At 39.7% G+C, this 21,164-nt stretch overlaps 1 protein-coding gene across 1 annotated transcript in view; it reads right to left on the reverse strand.

Moving 5' to 3' along the window:
- The window catches only part of OSBPL11 (oxysterol binding protein like 11), a 69,762-nt gene that overhangs the window by 27,297 nt on the left and 21,301 nt on the right, over positions 1–21,164 (reverse strand). Inside the window, exons 7-9 of the mRNA XM_063602553.1 lie at positions 14,338–14,539; positions 10,630–10,775; positions 7,311–7,451 (exon numbers count right to left, since the gene is read on the reverse strand). Of these exons, the coding sequence (XP_063458623.1) occupies positions 7,311–7,451; positions 10,630–10,775; positions 14,338–14,539 (489 nt within the window). The remainder of the gene's footprint in view (positions 1–7,310; positions 7,452–10,629; positions 10,776–14,337; positions 14,540–21,164) is intronic.

Below are 21,164 nucleotides of genomic sequence, written 5' to 3' on the forward strand. Positions count from 1 at the left end.
ACTTGTACCTGAGCAACAGAGTGAGACTCTGTCTTAACAACAACAACAAAAAAGCATTCTTAAAAGGACACGCAAATCTGCCCAAGACTAAACATAAATTCAAGAGAGTCAGAAGAAACTTCAAAAAAATCCTCAAACTTCTAGACTGGATAAAAGTATCACCAGGGAAATGGCGTTAAAACTCAAAGTAAATGTTAGCCATGCCTTTGCTCCTTTCCTATGTTAAAATTAAATTGTAGATGAATGACCAAGACATGAGAAAAGTCAATAAATGTCATTCCCTGAGAACAGACTAAAGAGATCACAGACCGAAGCAAAAACTGCAACATATATTTAATCTTAAGCACAAGAGAACTATTTCCAATAAGAGAACTTTTTATACTTAAAACCAGGTAAGTGTAAGAAAGATTAAATATTTTACTTAAAGCAGAGTTGGGAGAGGCACTGCAAAATGGTTTAAACGTCTGAGAAAGCAAAATCTGGCAATATTTTTCAAGAGCCCTAAGATGTTCTTACCCATTTAGCCTAGTACTTACATTCCAAGAATCTAGCCTTAGGAAATAAATAATTGAATGAAGGAAAAGCAATGTGAAAAAATAATTAGAACAACCTGCATTTTAAACTACGGTTCTAGCTAACTGAAGTAGGGAACTTTCATTTAATTGACTATTATAGTCATTTAAAAAGACGGTTTTGAAGATGATACAAATAATACAAAAGACAGTGGATGTTGCAGGTTCAGCTGGTGAATTGAACACATGCATCTTAATTTCACTTTCTGTCGAAATTCCACTGAAATTAAATTAACTTCATATAAAGACAAACCCAGAGATACCAGGAAAGTAGACAAAACAACAAAATTTTGAGAGTTCCTAACTAGAAAGCTGAAACTTAGGCAGTAGGTTACAATATGCACAGATTCCTAAGAAGGCTCAGGAGCTGATCGCACTAGGTACCTCTGGATCTGGGGAGTCACAGAAATGATAAAATAAAAATAACTGAGTAAAATCTGTATGGAAAGCAATTAGATGCCTAACTCAAACCCCCAACTCCACACTGTTAGTAACTACCCTCTTGGACCTCAAAGTCTAGAGGTTTAGCCTCTGGATAAACAAGGTGGTCTATTCTCTAGACTGGAGAATAGCAAGGAATTCTAAGAGAGTGGATACCAAGTGATACATAACAAGGGCATTTAATAACTCCATATAAACTAAACGTTAGCTATTAACACCCTCTCTCATGCAGCCTTCTTCTCCTTTTTAACTCCTTTTGGACTCACCAAGTATGAGATGAAAAAATTTTTCTTCTGGGAAATTTGACTAAACCTAGAAGAAAAACCTAATGATACTGACACCAAGTTTCCCAACAAATGGCCCATCCAGATTATGGGACAATGAAAAACATAGGTGCCACTTACGTGTTAAAGCTTAAAATCAGATTTTAGTTTCCCTAAACTTAATCGTGAGCAGAAGATCTGATTTCTGAGAAAACCTCTAACTAGGAATATAAAGAACAAAATAAAGAAACAGATTTGGAGGAAACAGAAACCTCAAAGGAGGGGAAAAAACAAAAATAAAAAATAATATCTTCAGAGAATTAAGAAGATATTATATATATACAAGAATGCTTTTTAAAAAAATCAGAAAATTTAAAAACATGACAATAATTAAAAGTCAAAAGAAGAGTTAAAAGATAAAAGGCGAGGAAATCTCCCATAACACAGAAGACAGACAAAGAGAGAAAAAGAAAAGTATGAGAGAAAAATAAAAGACCAGACCAGGAAGTTCAATGGCCATATAATAAGGATTTCAGAGAAAACAAACAAACAAACAAAAAAACAAACAAACAAAATAGAAGAAAGAAAAATCATTGTGATGGTTAATATTGAGTGTCAACTTGATTGGACTGAAGGATGCAAAGTACTGTTCTTGGGTGCGTCTGTGAGGGTGTTGCCAAAGGGGATTAACATTTGAGTCAGTGGATTGGGAGAGGCAGACCTACCCTCAATCTGTGTGGGCACCATCTAATCAGCTGCGAGGATAAAAGCTGGCAGGGGAACATGGAAGGACTAGACTTGCTGAGTCTTCTGGCCTACATCTTTCTCCCCTGCTGGATGCTTCCTGCCCTTGAACATCGGACTCCAAGTTCTTCGCTTTTGGACTCTTGGACCTTCAACCACAGACTGAAAGCTGCATTGCTGGCTTCCCTACTTTTGAGGTTTGGGGACTCGGACTGGATTCCCTGCTCCTCAGCTTGCAGATGGCCTATTATGAGACCTTACCTTGTGACTGTATGAGTCAATATTCCTTAATAAACTCCCCTTTATATATATATCTATCCTCTTATTTCTGTGCTTCTAGGAACCCTAATACAATCATCAAAGAAATAATTCAAGAAAATTTCAGAGAACTCAAAAACATGAGTTGTCACACTGAAAAGGCCCACCAAGTGCCCAGATACAATGGATAAAAGAAACCTACATCAATGTCACAATACCAAGACATGATAAAGAGAAGATTCTAAACAATTTTGGAGAGAAGAACATACAAAACAAGTCACAAACAAAAGATCAGGAATCAGAATGACTTCAGTCTTTTCATTAGAACCCTGCAGCACAGAGATATTATCTTTTTTTTTTTGAGATGGAGTCTCGCTCTGTCACCCAGGCTGGAGTGCAGTGGCGTCATCTCAGCTCACTGCAACCTCCACCTCCCAGGTTCAAGTGATTCCTGCGCCTCAGCCTCCTGAATGGCTGGGATTACAGGCATGTGCCACCATGCCTGGCTAATTTTTGTACTTTTAGTAGAGGGGATTTCGCCATGTTGGCCAGGCTGGTCTCGAACTCCTGGCCTCAAGTGATCTGCCTGCTTTGGCCTCCCAAAGTGCTGGGATTACAGGCGTGAGCCACTGCACCTGGCCACAAGTAACAAATTCTATCTAAACCAGCAATGAAACACGAGGGCAACACAGACATTTCAGACACACATTTTCACATTTGCTTCTTACAAATCTTTCTGAGAAATTAATGGAGGATATATTCCAACAAAATGAGAGGCAACCAAGAAAGAAGAAACGGATACAGTAAATGGATTAGCCAAAGAGAATGCTAAAGGAAATACTGGTCCAGATTAGAGTGATGTGACTCAAGAGACAGACGTACTGAAAACTGTCATCCACATGCTTCATGCTGCCATTGTATCATCTTTTCAAACCTCAGGATAAAATAGCCTAGTGAAACTGATTCCAAGCGTATCTGTATTTGGCTTGTGTTGACTATCTGCTGGTGAAGTTCTTAGTCTCCTCTCCATGTTCTGCTGTCTGGATTGGCTGAAGATGCTCATTTCCCCGAAAGAAGCCTTCTGACTTCAATCTATTCCTCAGAGTTGGAGGTAGGTCACAGTTTGCTTTGAAACTGAAAATACTGAGCAGCTCACTCCCCCCCAGCCCACATTCCTCCTGTAGCTGACTCACACCAAATGCTCTGGGATGTATATTTTACAGGACTCACAACTTTGCCTTATAATTTCACAAGAAAGGGCTCTTCTAAACTTTCTCAACAACTTATAAGAAGCTAAAGCCAGAGACTCCAATGTTTAACTTGTCTTTTTCTGGGAGCTGCTTTCTACAAATGGCAACACAGTCCTTTCCTTATGCTAAGCTTATGTTAGCTATTCATTTTTTCCTAAACATCATTATGGAGTACCAAAAAGCAGTAAAACTATAGCAAAAAGTAGAGGGTTAATTAACACACAAGTCAAGTAAATTGTTTTATGGAGGAAAAAGTAGAGGACTATAAATTAGAGGGGAACTCAGAGATTCCAAGTTCAGGCAGTGTTCTACAACTTAATGTCAGAGGTAGATACATGGGTATTCATTTTATCTTTTTTCTTTGAATGTTTATATGTATACCATTCAGTCTTCTGTGTGTTTAACACATTTCATACACACAAAAATTAACTGAAAAAAGGAAGTAAAACAAAATTCCATATAAACTATGACAATGTGAAGAAAGATAAAAGTGAGAGCTCTGTTATGTTAGGGTAGTAAAATGATAGATTTTCTTTAGTTTTCTAAAATTTTGTGTTTATATAATTTCATAATATTATTTAAAAAGAAACAAAATGAACAGTAGGAAAATGCATACTACTTATTCACAACATGAAGGCTAGGACCATGGTTATCTTATTTGTTCCTGTCCCAAGACCTAGCACAGTGTCTGGAATATAACAGGGGCCCAGTAAATATTTGTTAATTAAGTGTTATTTTTAGATAAGAGGTAGCTGTGACTGCAGTTTAGTCACCAGGCTCTTTATTTTTATTTATTTGTTTATTTTTTTTGAGACAGAATCTAGCTCTGTCGCCCAGGCTAGAGTGCAGTGGCGCAACCTCAGCTTACTGTAACCTCTGCCTCCTGGGTTCAAGTGGTTCTCCTGCCTCAACCTCCCAAGCAGCTGAGATTATAGGTGTGCACCACCATGCTCGGCTAATTTGTTTTTAGTAGAGACGGGGTTTCACCATGTTGGCCAGGCTGGTCTCCAACTCCTGACTTCAAGTGATCCACCCGCCTCAGCTTCCCAAAGTGTTGGAATTAGGTGTGAGCCATGGCACCCAGCCACCAGGCTCTTTAATATTGCCTGAAAAGTATCATTCCATTAAATGTTGTATAGATGTTCTTAATTTGTGGTTGGTTAATGTTAATGTAATATATGTGTAACACATACAACTTTCTTTTTTTTTTTTTTTTTTTTGAGACAGGGTCTCACTCCGTTGACCAGGCTGGCAGTGGCACAATCTTGGCTCACTGCAACCTCCACTTCCCAGGTTCAAGCAATTCTTGTATCTCAGCCACATGGTAGCTGGGACTGCAGTCGTGCACCACCATGCCCAGCTAATTTTTGTAATTTTTGGTACAGACAGGGTTTTGCCATGTTGGCTAGCTGGTCTTGAACTCTTGGGCTCATGTAATCCACCTGCCTTGGCCTCCTAAAGTGCTGAGATTACAGGCATGAGCCACCACACCCAGCCACATACAACTTTTTAATCAACAAGGTACAAATGTAGAGAAAGTATAGTATATGCACTTATTCATGCCATGAGAGAACTTCTACCATGTGGATTACTATCACAGCACACTTTTTTCAAATGCTCTTATGCCTCATAAACCTCAATGCTGCTCTTGTGCCTTATAAATGCAAATCTACTCAGGGACTGCAAACACCATGCTAACTAATACCAAACAACCTCTTCAGAAGACTATTCATTTTTAACCAATTTCACAACTATGAGGTCTTTTCTGAACCATTAATATGAAAATATTTCTAGATCAGAAATGATTCCCAGTTGAAATACTGAAGCTATATAAATAATGAAAGCTTTATGGGTTTCTTTATTAATTCCTACAATGTCTGCTTCTTATGCTTTCTATTTAAGTTATATTTTCAGATGAACAGTTCGTTGGAAACAATGTTTTAAATCTACCTTCAATGGCATCAAAAAAATCTCCAATTGACATCTACCTCCTAAAGTCAATTTTGAAATTCCATACTAATGTAAAATTGTTTCATCAGTCATTCAAAGTAAATAATCCTACAGTAATAAATATTTGACATATATAGGTTTTGAACTTGATTGGCTTTTTAAATTAATGTCATGGATTAATTGTTAAGACAAATTAAGGCACACTAGTTAAACTGGGAACAGAGAAAACTGGACTGAAATTAAAAACTACAGATTAGTGCTTCTCAAACTTTAATGTATATATGAATCATCAGGGATCTTATTAAAATGCAGATTCTGGTCCACTAAGTCTGGGACTGGGGCCTGAGATTCTGCATTCCTAACAAGTTTCCAGGTGATGGTGATGCTACTGGTCTTCAGATCACACTTAAAGAAGCAAAGCTTTTGGCCAGGAATCTGCAAACTGTAGTCTTTGGGTTAAATCTGGCCTCCTGTTTTAGTAAATGAAGTTCTGTTGGAATACAGCCATGCCCCATCCAGTATATTGTCTATGGCTGCTTTTATACTACAAAGGCAGAGTTGAATAGCTACAACAGAGACCTATGTCCACATAGCTGCAAATATTTACTATCTGGCCCTTTACAGAAAAAGTCTGCAGACTCCTGTTATAGATAATACCCCAAATGTATGATCTGCATGTGGGAAGTAAGTGGAAGTGTCAATGTCTTTCATAGTTCTGTAGGATTACATAATTTTCTCTACATTTTCCAGTATAGTATACCAATGGACTCTTTAATTTTGTTCTGAAACTCAAAGACAATTGGTATTACTTGCCAGACAACTTCCTGCTGCACAAGAAAGCCAGAAAGCCTTTTTTTTTAGTGATGGAGTCTCGTTCTGTTGCCCAGACTGGAGCGCAGTGGCACAATCTCAGCTCACTGCAACCTCCACCACCCAGGATCAAGTGATCCTCCCACCTCAGCTTCCCAAGTAGCTGGACTACAGGCCACCATGCCCGGCTAATTTTTGTATTTTTAGTAGAGACGGGGTTTCACCACATTGGCCAGGCTGGTCCCAAACTCCTGACCTCAAGTGATCCGCCCACCTCAGCCATCTCCTGAGACAGGGTTTTGCCACGTTGGCCAGGCTGGTCTTGAACTCCTGACCTAAAGTGATCTGCCCACCTCAGCCTCCTGAGTTGGGGTTTCACCACGTTGGTCTTGAACTTCTGACCTCAATTGATCCACCTGTCTCAGCCTCCTGAGACGGGTTTCACCTCGGTCTCCCGAGGAGAGTGGATCATTTGAGATCAGGAGTTCAAGGCCAGCTTGATTACAGGCATGAGCCACTGTGCCTGGCCAAGAAAGCCATTTTTTATGAAAATAAAAAATACTGATCAGGAGACTAAAAAAAAAAATCATAAAAAATAAAAATCACAAAAAATAAAAAGACCGGCCAGGTGCAATGGCTCACGCCTGTAATCCCAGCTCTTTGGGAGGCCGAGGTGGGAGGATCACGAGGTCAGGAGCTCGAGACCCGCCTGGCCAACATGGTGAAACCCCATCTCTACCAAAAATACAAAAAATTAGCTGGGCATGGTGGTGGGCGCCTGTAATCCCAGCTACCCAGGAGGCTGAGGCAAGAGAATCGCCTGAACCCAGGAAGTGGAGGTTGCAGTGAGCCGAGATCACACCATTGCACTCCAGCCTGGGCAACAAGAGCAAAACTCCGTCTCAAAAAAAAATTAAAATTTAAATTTAAAAAGTAAATAAATAAAAAGTCCTGACATAAACATGAACAATTACTGGTACAGCCCTTAACAATCTCCATAGCCAGCTTATGCCATTACTTACTCTCGTTAAATCCATGCCCAGCTTAAGCTGTGACAAGAGATGTAGGATGACACTACGTTGTTCTTCTACAGCTCCCAGGTCATCCTCTTTGTGGTCACATGTATCCTCTATCTCATCATCTGCATTTATTTCTTCAGGCTCCTTGATGGAAAACAAAGCAAAAGTCTAGTATTTTAACTACCTATTCATATCCATTGAGAACAAAACAATAAATATCAGACTTGAAGACATTTGTATTTGACCTAAGTGAATCTGAGTATGGGCAAAAATCTTTCAGAAATACAACTATTTGTCCATGGTATAAATTTCCTTCAGAGAGCCCCATTATTGCTGATGTTGAACATATTGCAGTTTTGCCATATATATCACATAAGAACTATTTTTCTTTTTTGGGGGGAAAATAGAATTTTTCAAAAAGAGTGAAGAATGTCTCCTCCAGCCTCCAGAGTCGCTGGGATTACAGGCATGCACCACTGCATCCACCTCATTTTTGTATTTTTAGTATAGTTGGAGTTTCACCATGTTGGCCAGGCTGGTCTCAAGCTCCTGACCTCGAGCAATCCACCCGCCTTGGCCTCTCAAAGTGCTGGGATTACAGGTGCCCACCACCATGCCCAGTCCCTTAATTGCTTTTTTCTTTTTGAAACAGGGTCTTGTTCTGTTGCCTGGGCTGGAGTGCAGTGGTGTTAGCTCACTACAACCTCCACCTCCTGGGTTCAAGTGATTCTCCTGCCTCACCCTCCCAAGTAGCTGGGACTACAGGCATACACCACCACACCTGGCTAATTTTTGTGTTTTTAGTAGAGATGAGGTTTAGCCATGTTGGCCAGGCTGGTCTCAAATTCCTGACCTCAAGTGATCCACTTGCCTTGGCCTCCCAAAGTTCTGGGATTATAGGCATGAGCCACCACACCCGGCCCCTTGTTTTTTATACACATTTATAATCACATAACCTCCTCTCTTGTAAAATTTACATGTTTATAATTATACTAAACCTTTTTTCTTAAAAGACTCTTTCTTCCTAATTTTCCTTTGTGAATGACAATACAATTTTATCTAACCACTGAGAGTCAAAAACTTGGGACTTGACTTGATCCAAACCTATATCCAGTCAGTCACAAATCCAATTGATTTTTCATTTGAAATGCACATAATCTATTCATTTGCCTTCATGTCTACTTCCATATCCTTCTATTCACATTTTATTCCAAGTCGTATCATGTACCAATCTTCTTAAACATAGTACATTCTTACCCATGATCATGACGCTATTGTCATTAAGACTAAACCCTTCTGCATTATTTTTATGTTATTTGGAGGCACAATTTACACTGCATTCTATGGAGCAGTGCTCCTGGAAGCTTCATTCCACAGAGTACAACATGAATAGTGCCATTCAGAGTTGTAAAATCCAAAAATACTGTGATCACTTCCCATAAGCCAGATGTTCTACTAAATTCATTTTATCCTCATAAGGATCTTACAAGGTAGTATTATCCCTACCTTACCGATGAGGAAGTTGAAGCTAAGAGTGGTTAATTAATTGGTTCACATGTCAGTGAATGGCATAGCCTGGGTTCAAAATTACCAGGCAAGCTTTCTCTTCAATAAACACACATGCCTTAGGATCCTTGCTAGTGTTAGTCCTTCATCTTGAGATTCCCATTCTCTTCCTCCTCCCTTCAAATCCTGTCTCCTTGCAAAGCCCAATTCCAATCCCACTTTCTCCCCAAAGCATTTCTCATGTACCCGACTCAATATGTCTTCTTCCTTTCTCTGAATGCCCCTATCCCAATAGCCTACATGGTATCAATTAAGAAAAAAATATATTGCTTTATATTATCATCTCATCATTTTAGTGTATATGTTGTGACTCCAAGCAGATTATAAGTCTCTTCAGTGAAAAACCTGTATCTTCTAATTTTTGCTTCTCCTCTAATTCTTAGCATTGTACTTGCCATATACTAAGCTTAATAAATACTTACTAACTGCTGTTTCTACAAATAAGCCAGTCAAACAGCTACACAGAAATAAGCATTTTATACATTATTGTTTTTTCTTCTCCCCTGCCAACTCTTGCCTGCAATGCCTGTCTTATCAAGCCAAAACTTTTGCCAACTTTGGAAGTCCCTGTGCCATATATTTCTTTAAAGAAGTAATTTACGAATATATAAAGTACCATAAACTATGCATTACTCTTGACTCAGTAATGCTACTTGGTAATATAACTTAAAGAGATAACCTAAGAAAAAAAATAGGAGAAGGCCGGGTGCGGTAGCTCACACCTGTAATCCCAGCATTTTGGGAGGCTGAGGTGGGTAGATCACCTGAGGTCCAGAGTTCGAGACCAGCCTGACCAACATGGAGAAACCCCATCTCTACTAAAAATACAAAATTAGCCGGGCATGGTGGCGCATGCCTGTAATCCCAGCTACTAGGGAGGTTGAGGCAGGAGAATCACTGGAACCCCGGAGGCGGAGGTTGCGGTGAGCTGAGATTGCACCATTGCACTCCAGCCTGGGCAATAAGAGCGAAACTCCATCTCAAAAAAAAAAAAAAAAAGGAGAAAAAGTTGGAAACAAGATAATAAACTGTTATTTATAATTAAAAAAAAAACCCTCCAAACAATCTAGATATTCAACAATAGGGACATTAACTCAATAGACTATTTCAACCTTTAATTATACAGACCAGTACAACATAGGAAAATGCTTATCAAGTAAAAATAGCTTAAAATAACAGATGTGAACACAAAAGGCAAAAATATCAATATGATTTGTTACAGTGGTAGATTATGAATAGAATAAAACACTCTTCAGCTTCTAAGAAATGTGAAATGAATAATAGTTTATAAAAATATAAACCCTAAGATTATGTGCTATTTTAAGTAGGGTAATACTTGAAACAACTGGCTTGGTAAAGTGCTTACTATGAAAAAGACTCAACTTTTAAGATTATAAACTTAATAATAAATAATGTTAAGATAATAGGTTAAGAAACATAAGAGACAAACATTGTGCAAATCTCATAAGTTATTTTCTAGACAAAGAAAAACATAAATTTCAATTTTTAAAATATATTTTTATCAAGCAAAAGTAAACTAAAAGTTAAAAGGGCATATAATTTAACCTGGAAAATTCAACAAATTTAATATAAGAGACCTCTTCAAAAACAATGCAGTTTAAAATGTTTTAGAATCTTCAAGAGTGTTGCTCAGGTGTTAAGTTGATGTGCATGAGCTGACAATGAAAAGAAAACTGACCCTTTTTCAGTGATACCTAATTTTTCACATCAAAATCATATTTTTATATTACCTTACCCTCGCTAATAGTCCAGATTCTGCAACAGGCTGCTCTTCTGGGACTGCCACCGGCTTACTCTGATCAGTTGCAAAGGGCTGGTCAGCTCCATTTTTATAGTGGTTTGATAAAGATATCTTTGGTTCTAACCACTCGATTGTCGTTCCTGATGGAGTAAGAGAAAACTTTCGCTGAAACTTGCTCATAATCTAGAAAGTTCGGCAGATGTGGATTTTAACAATTTTGTTTTGAGCCTACAAGCCTAAAAGCAATTAAACCTGTTAAGAGACCCTGCAAGACAGCCACTTATATCTCATTAGCATGAGCACCATGATTGGGTATTTTACAACAGAGCAACTTGCAACTTGATATCAGATACTATTTAAAAGAAATCAACCCTGAATAGGACTGAATTTACTTCTTGGACAAGTCTGTGAATCACGAAGTATATTCCCAACCTAACAGCTGATTTGCTGTCTTTGTCCCCCTACTGATTAAAAAATATGCAATTAGGCTTTAGAGAGGCACAGCTACAGGAGGAGTCTGGGACTGTGAAACAATAAGATTTGTTTCAATTTGGGATCGAGTCTTACTCTCAGCAACAATTGTCTAACCAATCAAAATAATCCCCCGGATCTAATTTAAGAATTGCAAATACATGTCCTTTTTCGAAATCATTTTTAAAAAGCCCCATACAACTTAAACTGAAAGACTCTTCTACTGAATAAATAATAACTGACCCAGTGAAGACAGTGGTCACATTTGGAGACCTGTCATCTTCTCGGTTAATGATTCAAATGTCTCTTGTTACCCTCGACTAGTTTAACAAAGTGGATTCTATGCCTAATCAATAATGGAAAATGTTCCATTTGATTTCAGTGGCTGATCTAGGTTTCACAGAAGCTTGGTTATAGAGTGCTATAATAAGGGACGCTCAGACTACTACAGCAGAAAGGTAGGAGTAGGAAATGTATTATCCTTTTTTTTTTTTTTTTTTTTGAGACAGAGTCTTGCTCTATTGCCCATGCTGGAGTGCAGTGGTGCAATCTCAGCTCACTGCAACCTCCACCTCCACCTCCCAGGTTCAAGTGATTATCCTGCCTCAGCCTCCCAGGTAGCTGGGACTACAGGTGCTCACCACCATGCCTGGCTAATTTTTGTATTTTTGGTAGAGACGGAGTTTCACCATGTTGGCCAGGCTGGTCTTGAACTCCTGACCTCAGGTGATCTGCCTGACTCGGCATCCCAAAGTGCTGGGATTACAGGCGTGAGCCACCATGCCCGGCCACAAATGAAATTTAGTACTTAATTAATCAAGTATTTATTGAGCATCTAATATCTAGCGCTGTGTTACTTGACATACTTTTAAAAAATTAAGTAAGCCTGGGCAACACAGACAGACTCCATCTCTACAAAAACTAAAAGGAATTAGCCAGCCATGGTGGCATGTGCCTGTAGTCCTAGCTACTTGGGGGGCTAAAGCAGGAGAATAGCATGAGCCTGGGAGGTTGAGCTGCAGTGAGCCATGATGGTGCCACTGCACTCCCGCCTGGGCAACAGAGTGAGAAAAAATATAAAATAAAAAATATATAATATATTGTCTTAAAAATAAGCAAATAATTAAGTAGTATAAACTGGAAACAAACTGTTTCATTTGACTGAGAATTATGATTACCAACACTAGAATTAACCCAAATTTCATAGCTAAGCCTAACTCATCCAATGTTCAACACAGGGATATAGTTAAGTAAACCAAAATACATTTGTCTCCTCAAAGGAATATAAATACTAAGCAAATTTATAAATAGCATATGATTGGAAAACATTTTTGATATAAAGTGAAAAAAGATACAAACATATTTTCCAATAACAACAGGGCAAAAGAAACAAAAACTAAGAAGAAAAAAGAGAAAACCTGGGATGGGGAGTATACTAATATATCAACAGTGGTGGTTTCTGGTTGGTAGGACAATGCATATTTTTTGTTTCTTCTTTTGACTCTACAGTATTTTCTATAATGAGTATGTTGCTTTGTAAGAAGAGAAAATTTATATTGAACTACTTACAATTCCTACAAGTCATGAATTCACGTTCACAACTCACAATTTAGACTCTTCTATCACTTTGGAATGCCCTTTCCTCTACCTCTCACTCCTAAACTATGAATGCCCTTTCCTCTACCTCTCACTCCTAAACTATGAATGCCCTTCCCTCTACCTCTCACTCCTAAACTAATCAGTCTTTGCAGCTTCTCTGTGCCTTTCTCAGAACTCTTTCTACCAGTCATTCAGCTATTCTCCCACAGTTTGTTCCTTTTGGTAGTAGCACCCTACACGTTATTATTATTATTTTTGAGATGGAGTCTCACTCTTGTCACCCAGGCTGGAGCGCAGTGGCACGATCTGGGCTCACTGCACCCTCCGCCTCCTGGGTTCAAGCGATTCTCCTGCCTCAGCTTCCTGAGTAGCTGGGATTACAGGTGCCTGCCACCACGCCCAGCTAATTTTTGTACTTTTAGTAGAGATGGGGTTTTACCATGTTGGCCAGGCTGGTCTCGAACTCCTGACCTTAGGTGATTCGCCTGCCTCAGCTGCCCAAAGTGCTGAGCTTACAGGTGTGAGCCACCGTGCCTGGCCCCTACACATTATTTTATACTTACTATTTACATATTTCTTCCCTAAGTGGACTATGAATTTTTTAAGAGGAACATACATAACTGATTGGCCTCTCTCAATAGTGCCCTAACCTGCAACTACAATTGCCACTAAAAACAGTTTGTTGGCCGGAATTGTTGAATTTAGGCACACATGAGGATGAGGTCCATCCTATATCCATTTGAGTAAGGGAAACTGTCTCCTGAGCAGAGACTCTACCTTTCTAAAATACCTTTCTTTTATGAGTAAGGTGAATTAGTTAAATAACAGAACAAAGAGATGTAAGGTATTAAGTTACTATCACCACTAGCATTATTAAGTTATTGCTCATACAATGTGATGAGCATCTTATTTATAGAAAGACTCATTTTTTGTAGTCCCGTGCAATAACATTTCCCTAGCACAATTAATTTCAACAAATAGGTGTTCTCAAATAGTGGACATATATATATGTGTATATATATATATATATATATTTTTTTTTTAATGGGGTCTCATTCTGTCACCCAGGCTGGAGTGCAGTGGTGGGATCATAGCTTACTGCAGCCTTGGACTCCTGGGCTCGGGATCCTCCTGCCTCAGCCTCCCAAGTAGCTGAGATTACAGGCATGAGCCACCTCGCCTAGCTACAGATTATTTTTCAAACTGAAAAGTGACTGATAGACTTTTATATACTTGAAAATAATGACAGTGGACTAAGCCAAAACTCAAAAAATAATGCCAAGGTTTCTACTTTGGTCAACTGGATGAACAGATGGATAGTGATGCCACTAATTTTAACATAAATATAGGAGATGCACATTTTGAGTTCAGTTTTTGACATGTTGAGCTTGAGGTCTCTTCAGGAATGTTCAGTGGTATTAGACATTAGTCCTAAAATCATTTTAGATTCAAAAAAAGGACACAATCATTAAGAATTTGTATAACATCAACATGATAATTAAAAACCAACAGGCTCTGGTTTTCTTCTCCTTTTTTTAAGTTAAGATTTTCTGAAATTAGAATTACAACAAATACAGTCCTTTCCATGTGTTGGCCTTCATTGTGAAGCCCTACCTTTAATCGACAACTTACCTGAAGGCAATGAGCCCTTCTGATGTGATGCGTGCTGTAACTGGAGAATATGAAAGCAGTCATTTAAGCAGTTCATAGTTGCCATGGAAGTAGCTTTGAGCATTAAGAGATCCTGGTCCAAGGAACTAAGATGGCCAGAAGTAGGAAGGCATTCAATTCGTCTAATTAAGTCTCTTTGTTGTCCTTCAGCATGAGACATCATCTAAGGAAAAAACAGTTCTGTGGGTCCTACTCATGATTTCTGTAAAACATGTATACATACAGTTGCCATTTTAATTACCAGATTCAGCTTCTGAGCCATTTTTAAAGACCTACTAGGCTAGGCATGGTGGCTCACACCTATAATCCCGGCATTTTGGGAGGCTGAGGTGGGAAGATAACTTGAGCCCAGGAGTTCAAGACCAGCCTAGGCAACATAGCAAGACCCCAACTCTACACAAAATTTTAAAAATTAGTCAGGCATGGTGGCACATGCCTGTAGTCCCAGCTACTTGGGAGGCTCAAGTGTGAGGATCACTTGAGCCCAGGAGGTTGAGGCTGCAGTGAGCCATGATCACACCACTGAACTGCAGCCTGGGCAAAAGAGTAAAACCTCGTCTAAAAAAAAAAAAAAGACATATTAGGCCATATTAGGCTTTTAAAAAGTTCGTTTAGCTATTTTCATTTAATGAACATTTAATGGTGCTTATCAATTGGGCAAAAGATTGTTATCTAAGGCAGCTGCAATTTTTCTTTGGAAGCAACAAAACTTAAAAGACCTGGCACTTTTTATTAAGAGTAATCGCAGCACTTTGGGAGGCTGAGGTAGGCAGATCACGAGGTCAGGAGATCGAGACCATCCTGGCTAACACAGTGAAACCCTGTCTCTACTAAAAATACAAAAAATTAGCCAGGCATGGTGGCAGGCGCTTGTAGTCTCACCTACTTGGGAGGCTGAGGCAGAAGAATGGCGTGAACCTGGGAGACGGAGCTTGCAGTGAGCCAAGATCGCGCCACTGCATTCCAGCCTGGGCGATAGAGTGAGACTACGTCTCAAAAAAAAAAAAAAAAAAAAGGGAATATTAAGCCATCAAGTTATCAGAAAGATTCTAGAAGATCCTTAACAGGAAAATCAAATACTTCATTCCAAAGTTAAATTAAGTTCCAGTCTGGGCTCTCAACCACTTACTTCTTATACCTTTGGTCAGGCTCAATTTGAACCTACTATGAGTGCATAATGGCTTTCCTGCTTCCTCTTTCCTAACCAAACTTTCTGGTCCTGTTATGTTGCTTTTGGACCAAGTACTGGATGCAAGCTTTTCAGTTTAAAAGATTTTAATACACTCTGCTTTTATTAGGAGCATTGTCCAGCTTTCCTAACAGAACCAATGGAGTAACAATGATTGATGAGCAAGCCAATTTTTTAGAGGAAAAGTGAATTTATGATGCTTAATGACTTTCAGGTGTGAGCAGAAGGCTCTCTAATGGACCATCCTTTGAACACTAGTTTAGTTCACATAGAAACTCTATTTAGTGGACAGACTCTTTTAGCTTTCAGAGGCTCTGTTCCAGGTGATTTTTTTTTTCTTTTTTTGAGATAGGGTCTCACTCTGTCGCCTAGGCTGGAATGCAGTGGTGCAATCACGGCTCACTGTAGCCTTGACTTCCCAGGCTCTGAGGCTCTCACCTCAGCCTCCCGGGTAGCTGGAACTACAGGTGTGTGCCACAATGCCTGGCTAATTTTTTGTATTTTTTTTAGTAGAGACAGGGTTTTGCCATGATGCCCATGCTGGTCTCAAACTCCTGGGCTCAAGTGATCCACCCACTGTGGCCTCCCAAAGTGCTGGGATTACAGGCGTGAGTCACTGAGCCCAGCCCAGGTGATTTTTAATATGGCTCATCGGGGGCAAGTGAAAGAGGTGTACAAAATGATCCTACTAAGCAAATCAGTGTCATATATGGAACAGTCCCTGAAAACATGTACCATAGTTAAGGATCAAACATTTACCCATCCCAGAAAAAAAGGTTTCATAAGAGGATGAACTGTATGTAGGTATGATGGTATCTATTAATATATACACATTTATACATGCATATATAGTGTGCTTTGTGTGTGTATAAATGTTTTTGTATACAAATTTAGGAACCAACTCCCACTAATCCAAACTTATGAACACGCAGAACCACTCTGAAATACAGTGTGGCAATATCTACTAGACATAAGTAAATATAATTTATGATCCAACAATTACACTCTTAGCTACCTAACCAAGAGATATATACATGCATATGTTCAGCAACTCATGTCCATCAACACCAGAATGGATAAAAAATATTATAGCATAAGCATACAGTGAATATTGTATAGCAATGAAAAGGAACAGTTACACTCAACATCCTAAGTAAATCTCAAACACATACAGTGAACTGAAAAGCAGCCATACCCGAAGGAGTACATACTATATGATTCCAGTTTTAGAAGCATCAAAAATAGGCAAAATAAATCTATGGTGTTAGAAGTCAGGATAGTGAGGAAGGGTGTTGTGATGAGGGGCACAGAAGTGGCCCTAGGGTGCTCGTAACATTTAACTTCTTGATCCAGGAGGTGGTTATGCAGAAATTACAAGAGGCACACTTACAATTTGTGTACTTTTCTATAGTATGTTATAAGCCAATAAAAGTTTAACAAAGGAAAAAGAATCTTAAGACATTCACAGCATAATCAGAAGTCACAATATAAAAACACTTGAAAGAGAAAATAGTATGTTTCTTTGTGTAGAAGGCCCAAAAGAGCCACCTGCTAGTAATGGTGTTAGAAGTGGTCAAAGAAAGTAATGTTCTTTGCTAGAAAAAATAAAATTAAAAAAAATATAATTGTATCTTTGGGAGGCCAGGGTGGGAGGGTCACTTGAGGCCAGGAGTTCAAGACCATCCTGGGGAACACAGCAAGACACCCATCTCTAGCAAAAAAAAAAAAAAAAAAAAGAAAGAAAGAAAAAAGAAAAAATAAGCTGTGTGTGGTGGTGTGTGCCTGTAATCCCAGCTACTTGGGAGGCTGAGGAGGGAGGACTACTTGAGCTCAAGAGTTCGAGGCTGCAGTGAGCTATGCACTCCACCCTGGCAACAATGAGACACTGTCTCTCAAAAACAAAGTACATATATGATATGGTTTGGCTGTGTCCCCACCCAAAACTCATCTTGAATTTCTGTGTGTTGTGGGACAGACCCAGTGGGAGGTAACTGAATTATGGGGGAAGGTCTTTCCCATGCTGTTCTCATGATAGTGAATAAGTCTCATGAGATCTGATGGTTTTATAAAGAGGAGTTCCCCTGCACAAGTTCTCTCTCTTTGCCTGCTGCCATCCATGTAAGACGTGACTTGCTCCTCCTTGACTTCCGCCATGACTGTGAGGCCTCCCCAGCCATGTGGAACTGTAAGTCCATCCAATCTCTTTTTCTGTATAAATCACCCAGTCTCTGGTATGTCTTTATCAGAAGCATGAATATGGACTAATACAGTAAATTGGTACCGGAAGTGGGGAGCTGCTGAAAAGATACCCAAAAATGTGGAAGTGACTTTGGAACTGGGTAACAGGCAGAGGTTGGAACAGTTTGGAGGTCTCAGAAGAAGACAGGAAAATGTGGGAAAGTTTGGAACTCCCTAGAGACTTGTTGAATGGCTTGCCCAAAATGCGGACAGCAATATGGACAATAGTGTCCAGGCTGAAGCGATCTCAGATGGAATTGAGGAACTTGTTGGGAACTGGAGCAAAGGTGACTCTTGTTAGGTTTTAGCAAAAAGACTGGTGGCATTTTGCCCCTGCCCTAGAGATCTGTGAAACTTTGAACTTGAGAGAGATGATCTAAGTATCTGGTGGAAGAAATTTCTAAGCAGCAAAGCATTCAAGAGGTAACTTGGGCGTTGTTAAAGGCATTCATTTTTATAAGGGAAGTAGAGCATAAAAGTTCGGAAAATTTGCAGCCTGATGACACAAGAGAAAAGAAAACCCCATTTTCTGAGGAGAAATTCAAGCTGGCTGCAGAAATTTGCATAAGTAACTAGGAGCTGAATGTTAACCCCCAAGACAATGGGGAAAATGTCTCCAGGGCATGCCAGAAGTCTTCATGGCAGACCCTCTCATCATAGGCCCGGAGGCCTAGCAGAAAAAAGTAGTTTCATGGGCCGGGCCTAGGGTCCCCATGCTGTGTGCAGCTTAGAGACTTGGTGCCCTGTGTCCCAGGTGCTCCAGCCATGGCTGAAAGGGGTCAACGTAGAGCTCGTCTGTGGCCTCAGAGGCTTCAGGTGCCTCAGGCCTTGGCAGCTTCCATGTGGTGTTGAGCCTGCTAGTGCACAGAAGTCAAGAATTGGGGTTTGGGAACCTCTGCCTAGATTTCAGAGAATGTAAGGAAACACCTGGATGCCCAGGCAGAGGTCTGCTGCAGGAGCAGGGCTGTCATGGAGAACCTCTACTAGGGCAGTGTGGAGGGGAAATGTGAGGTCAGAGCCCCCACACAGAGTCCCTACTGGGGTACCACTGAGTAGAGCTGTGAGAAGAGGGCCGCTGTCCTCCAAAACTCAGAATGGTAGATCCACTGACAGCTTGTACCATGTGCCTGCAAAAGCCGCAGACACTCAATGCCAGCCCATGAAAGCAGCCAGGAGGGAGGCTGTGCCCTGCAAAGCCACAGGGGCGGAGCTGCCCAAGACCATGGGAACCCACCTCTTCCATCAGGGTGACCTGGATGTGAGACATGGAGTCAAAGGGGATCATTTTGGAGCTTTGACTGCCCTACTGGATTTCTGACTTGCATGGGGCCTGTAGCCCCTTTGTTTTGGCCTTTTTCTCCCATTTGGAATGGCTGTATTTATCCAATGCCTGTACCCCCATTATCTAGGAAGTAGCTAACTTGCTTTTTATTTTACAGGCTCATAGGCAGAAGGGACTTGCCTTGTCTCAGGTGAGACTTTGGATTGTGGACTTCTGGGTTAATGCTAAAATGAGTTAAGTCTTTGGGGGACTGTTGGGAAGGCATGATTAGTTTTGAAATGTGAGGAGATGAGATTTGGGAGGGGCCAGGGGCAGAATGATATGGTTTGGCTGTGTCCCCACCCAAATCTCATCTTGAATTCCCACATGTTGTAGGAGGGACCCAGTGGGAGGTAACTGAATCATCAGTGCAGGTCTTTCCCATGCTGTTCTTGTGATAGTGAATAAGTCTCACAAGATCTGATGGTTTTATAAAGAGGAGTTCCCCTGCACAAGTTTTCTCTTTGCCTGCTGCCATCCATGTAAGACGTGACTTGCTCCTCCTTGCCTTCCGCCATGATTGTGAGGCCTCTCCATTCACATGGAACTGTAAGTCCATCCAACCTCTTTTTCTGTATAAATTACCCAGTCTCGGGTATGTCTTTATCAGCAGTATGAATATGGACTAATTATACATATATATTTTATGTATATATATATTTTATTTATATATTTATATATATTTTATTTATATATATTTATATATTTATATATTTTTATATATATAATATGTACATATTATAAAGTGTGTGTATATATATACACACACATACACACATACTTTAAAGCAGACTGCAAGATATAAATATAGTAAGATATATATCTATAGTAAGATATATATAGTATATATAGTGTGCATGTGTGTGTGTATATATATATAACTTGCAGTCTGCTTTAAAACAAAGTATATAATTATAGCATAAATGTTAAAAGTTGGTAATGGCTGTCTCCAAAACAAATTAGCTAATCAAATATATTCAAAGAAATGGAAAAGTGATTTGTGAAACTGTTTTAGTGATGGTTCCTTGATACTATAAAACCAGTTCCTTTAAAAAAAAAAAGAAAACTTCAAGAAAGCTGAAAACTTGGTGAACCTGTGTTTTGTAGCTAGAAATGGCAATCATAGTGATAGGAGTATATCACTCAGGTGGCATATAATTTGTCTGAAAACCAAATTATCACTTGTGTTTTAAGTTTCTGTCTCACTTACTAGAATGGTCATTTGAGTTACTCACAGGGCATAGCATAGTACCAGCATGAAGCATGGACTGAAAAGGAAGGGAACTGATAAGTAGTACTAATAAGAAACAGTAAATAGGAAACAGATGATTTTAATAAAGTAAAGCTTTTGTAATAAATTCATTTTCAAGGACAGTATGATACTACTCACAAGAGTTAACTGCTTTTAGGCCAGGTGCGGTGGCTCACACCTGTAATCCCAGCACTTTGGGAGGCCGAGGCAGGTGGATCACCTGAGGTCAAGGGTTCAAAACCATCCTGGCCAACATGGAGAAACCCCATCTCTACTAAAAAAATACAAAATTAGCCGGGCATGGTGGATGCCTGCAGCATGCCTGTAATCTCAGCCATGTGGGAGGGTGAGGCAGGAGAATCACTTGAACCTGGGAGGCAGAGGTTGCAGTGAGCTGAAATTGTGCCATTGCACTCCAGCCTGGGCAACAAGAGCAAAACTCCGTCTCAAAAAAAAAAAAAGAAGTTAACTGCTTTTACAAACTGCTACCTAATCTAACACTAAACTTACCCATAGATTTGATTAAAATGTTCGTTTCAAACTCACACCAATTTATATCTTTGCATCACAACCTCCTGGAACTGGATAATTCTAGAACAGTAATTCTCAAAGTGTGCTCTGCAGAGACCCCTGTGAGACTCCTTTCAGAGAGTCTGTGAAGTCAAACTATTTTTATAAGAATTCAAAGAAGTTATTGGCCTTTTTCACTGTGGTGACATCTGCATTAATGGTGTAAAAGCAATGGTGGGTAGAACTTCTGGAATGATAGTGAAAAGGCAGTGACACCA

Source organism: Pan paniscus, chromosome 2, assembly GCF_029289425.2.
Source record: "Pan paniscus chromosome 2, NHGRI_mPanPan1-v2.0_pri, whole genome shotgun sequence".
NCBI lineage: Eukaryota > Metazoa > Chordata > Mammalia > Primates > Hominidae > Pan > Pan paniscus.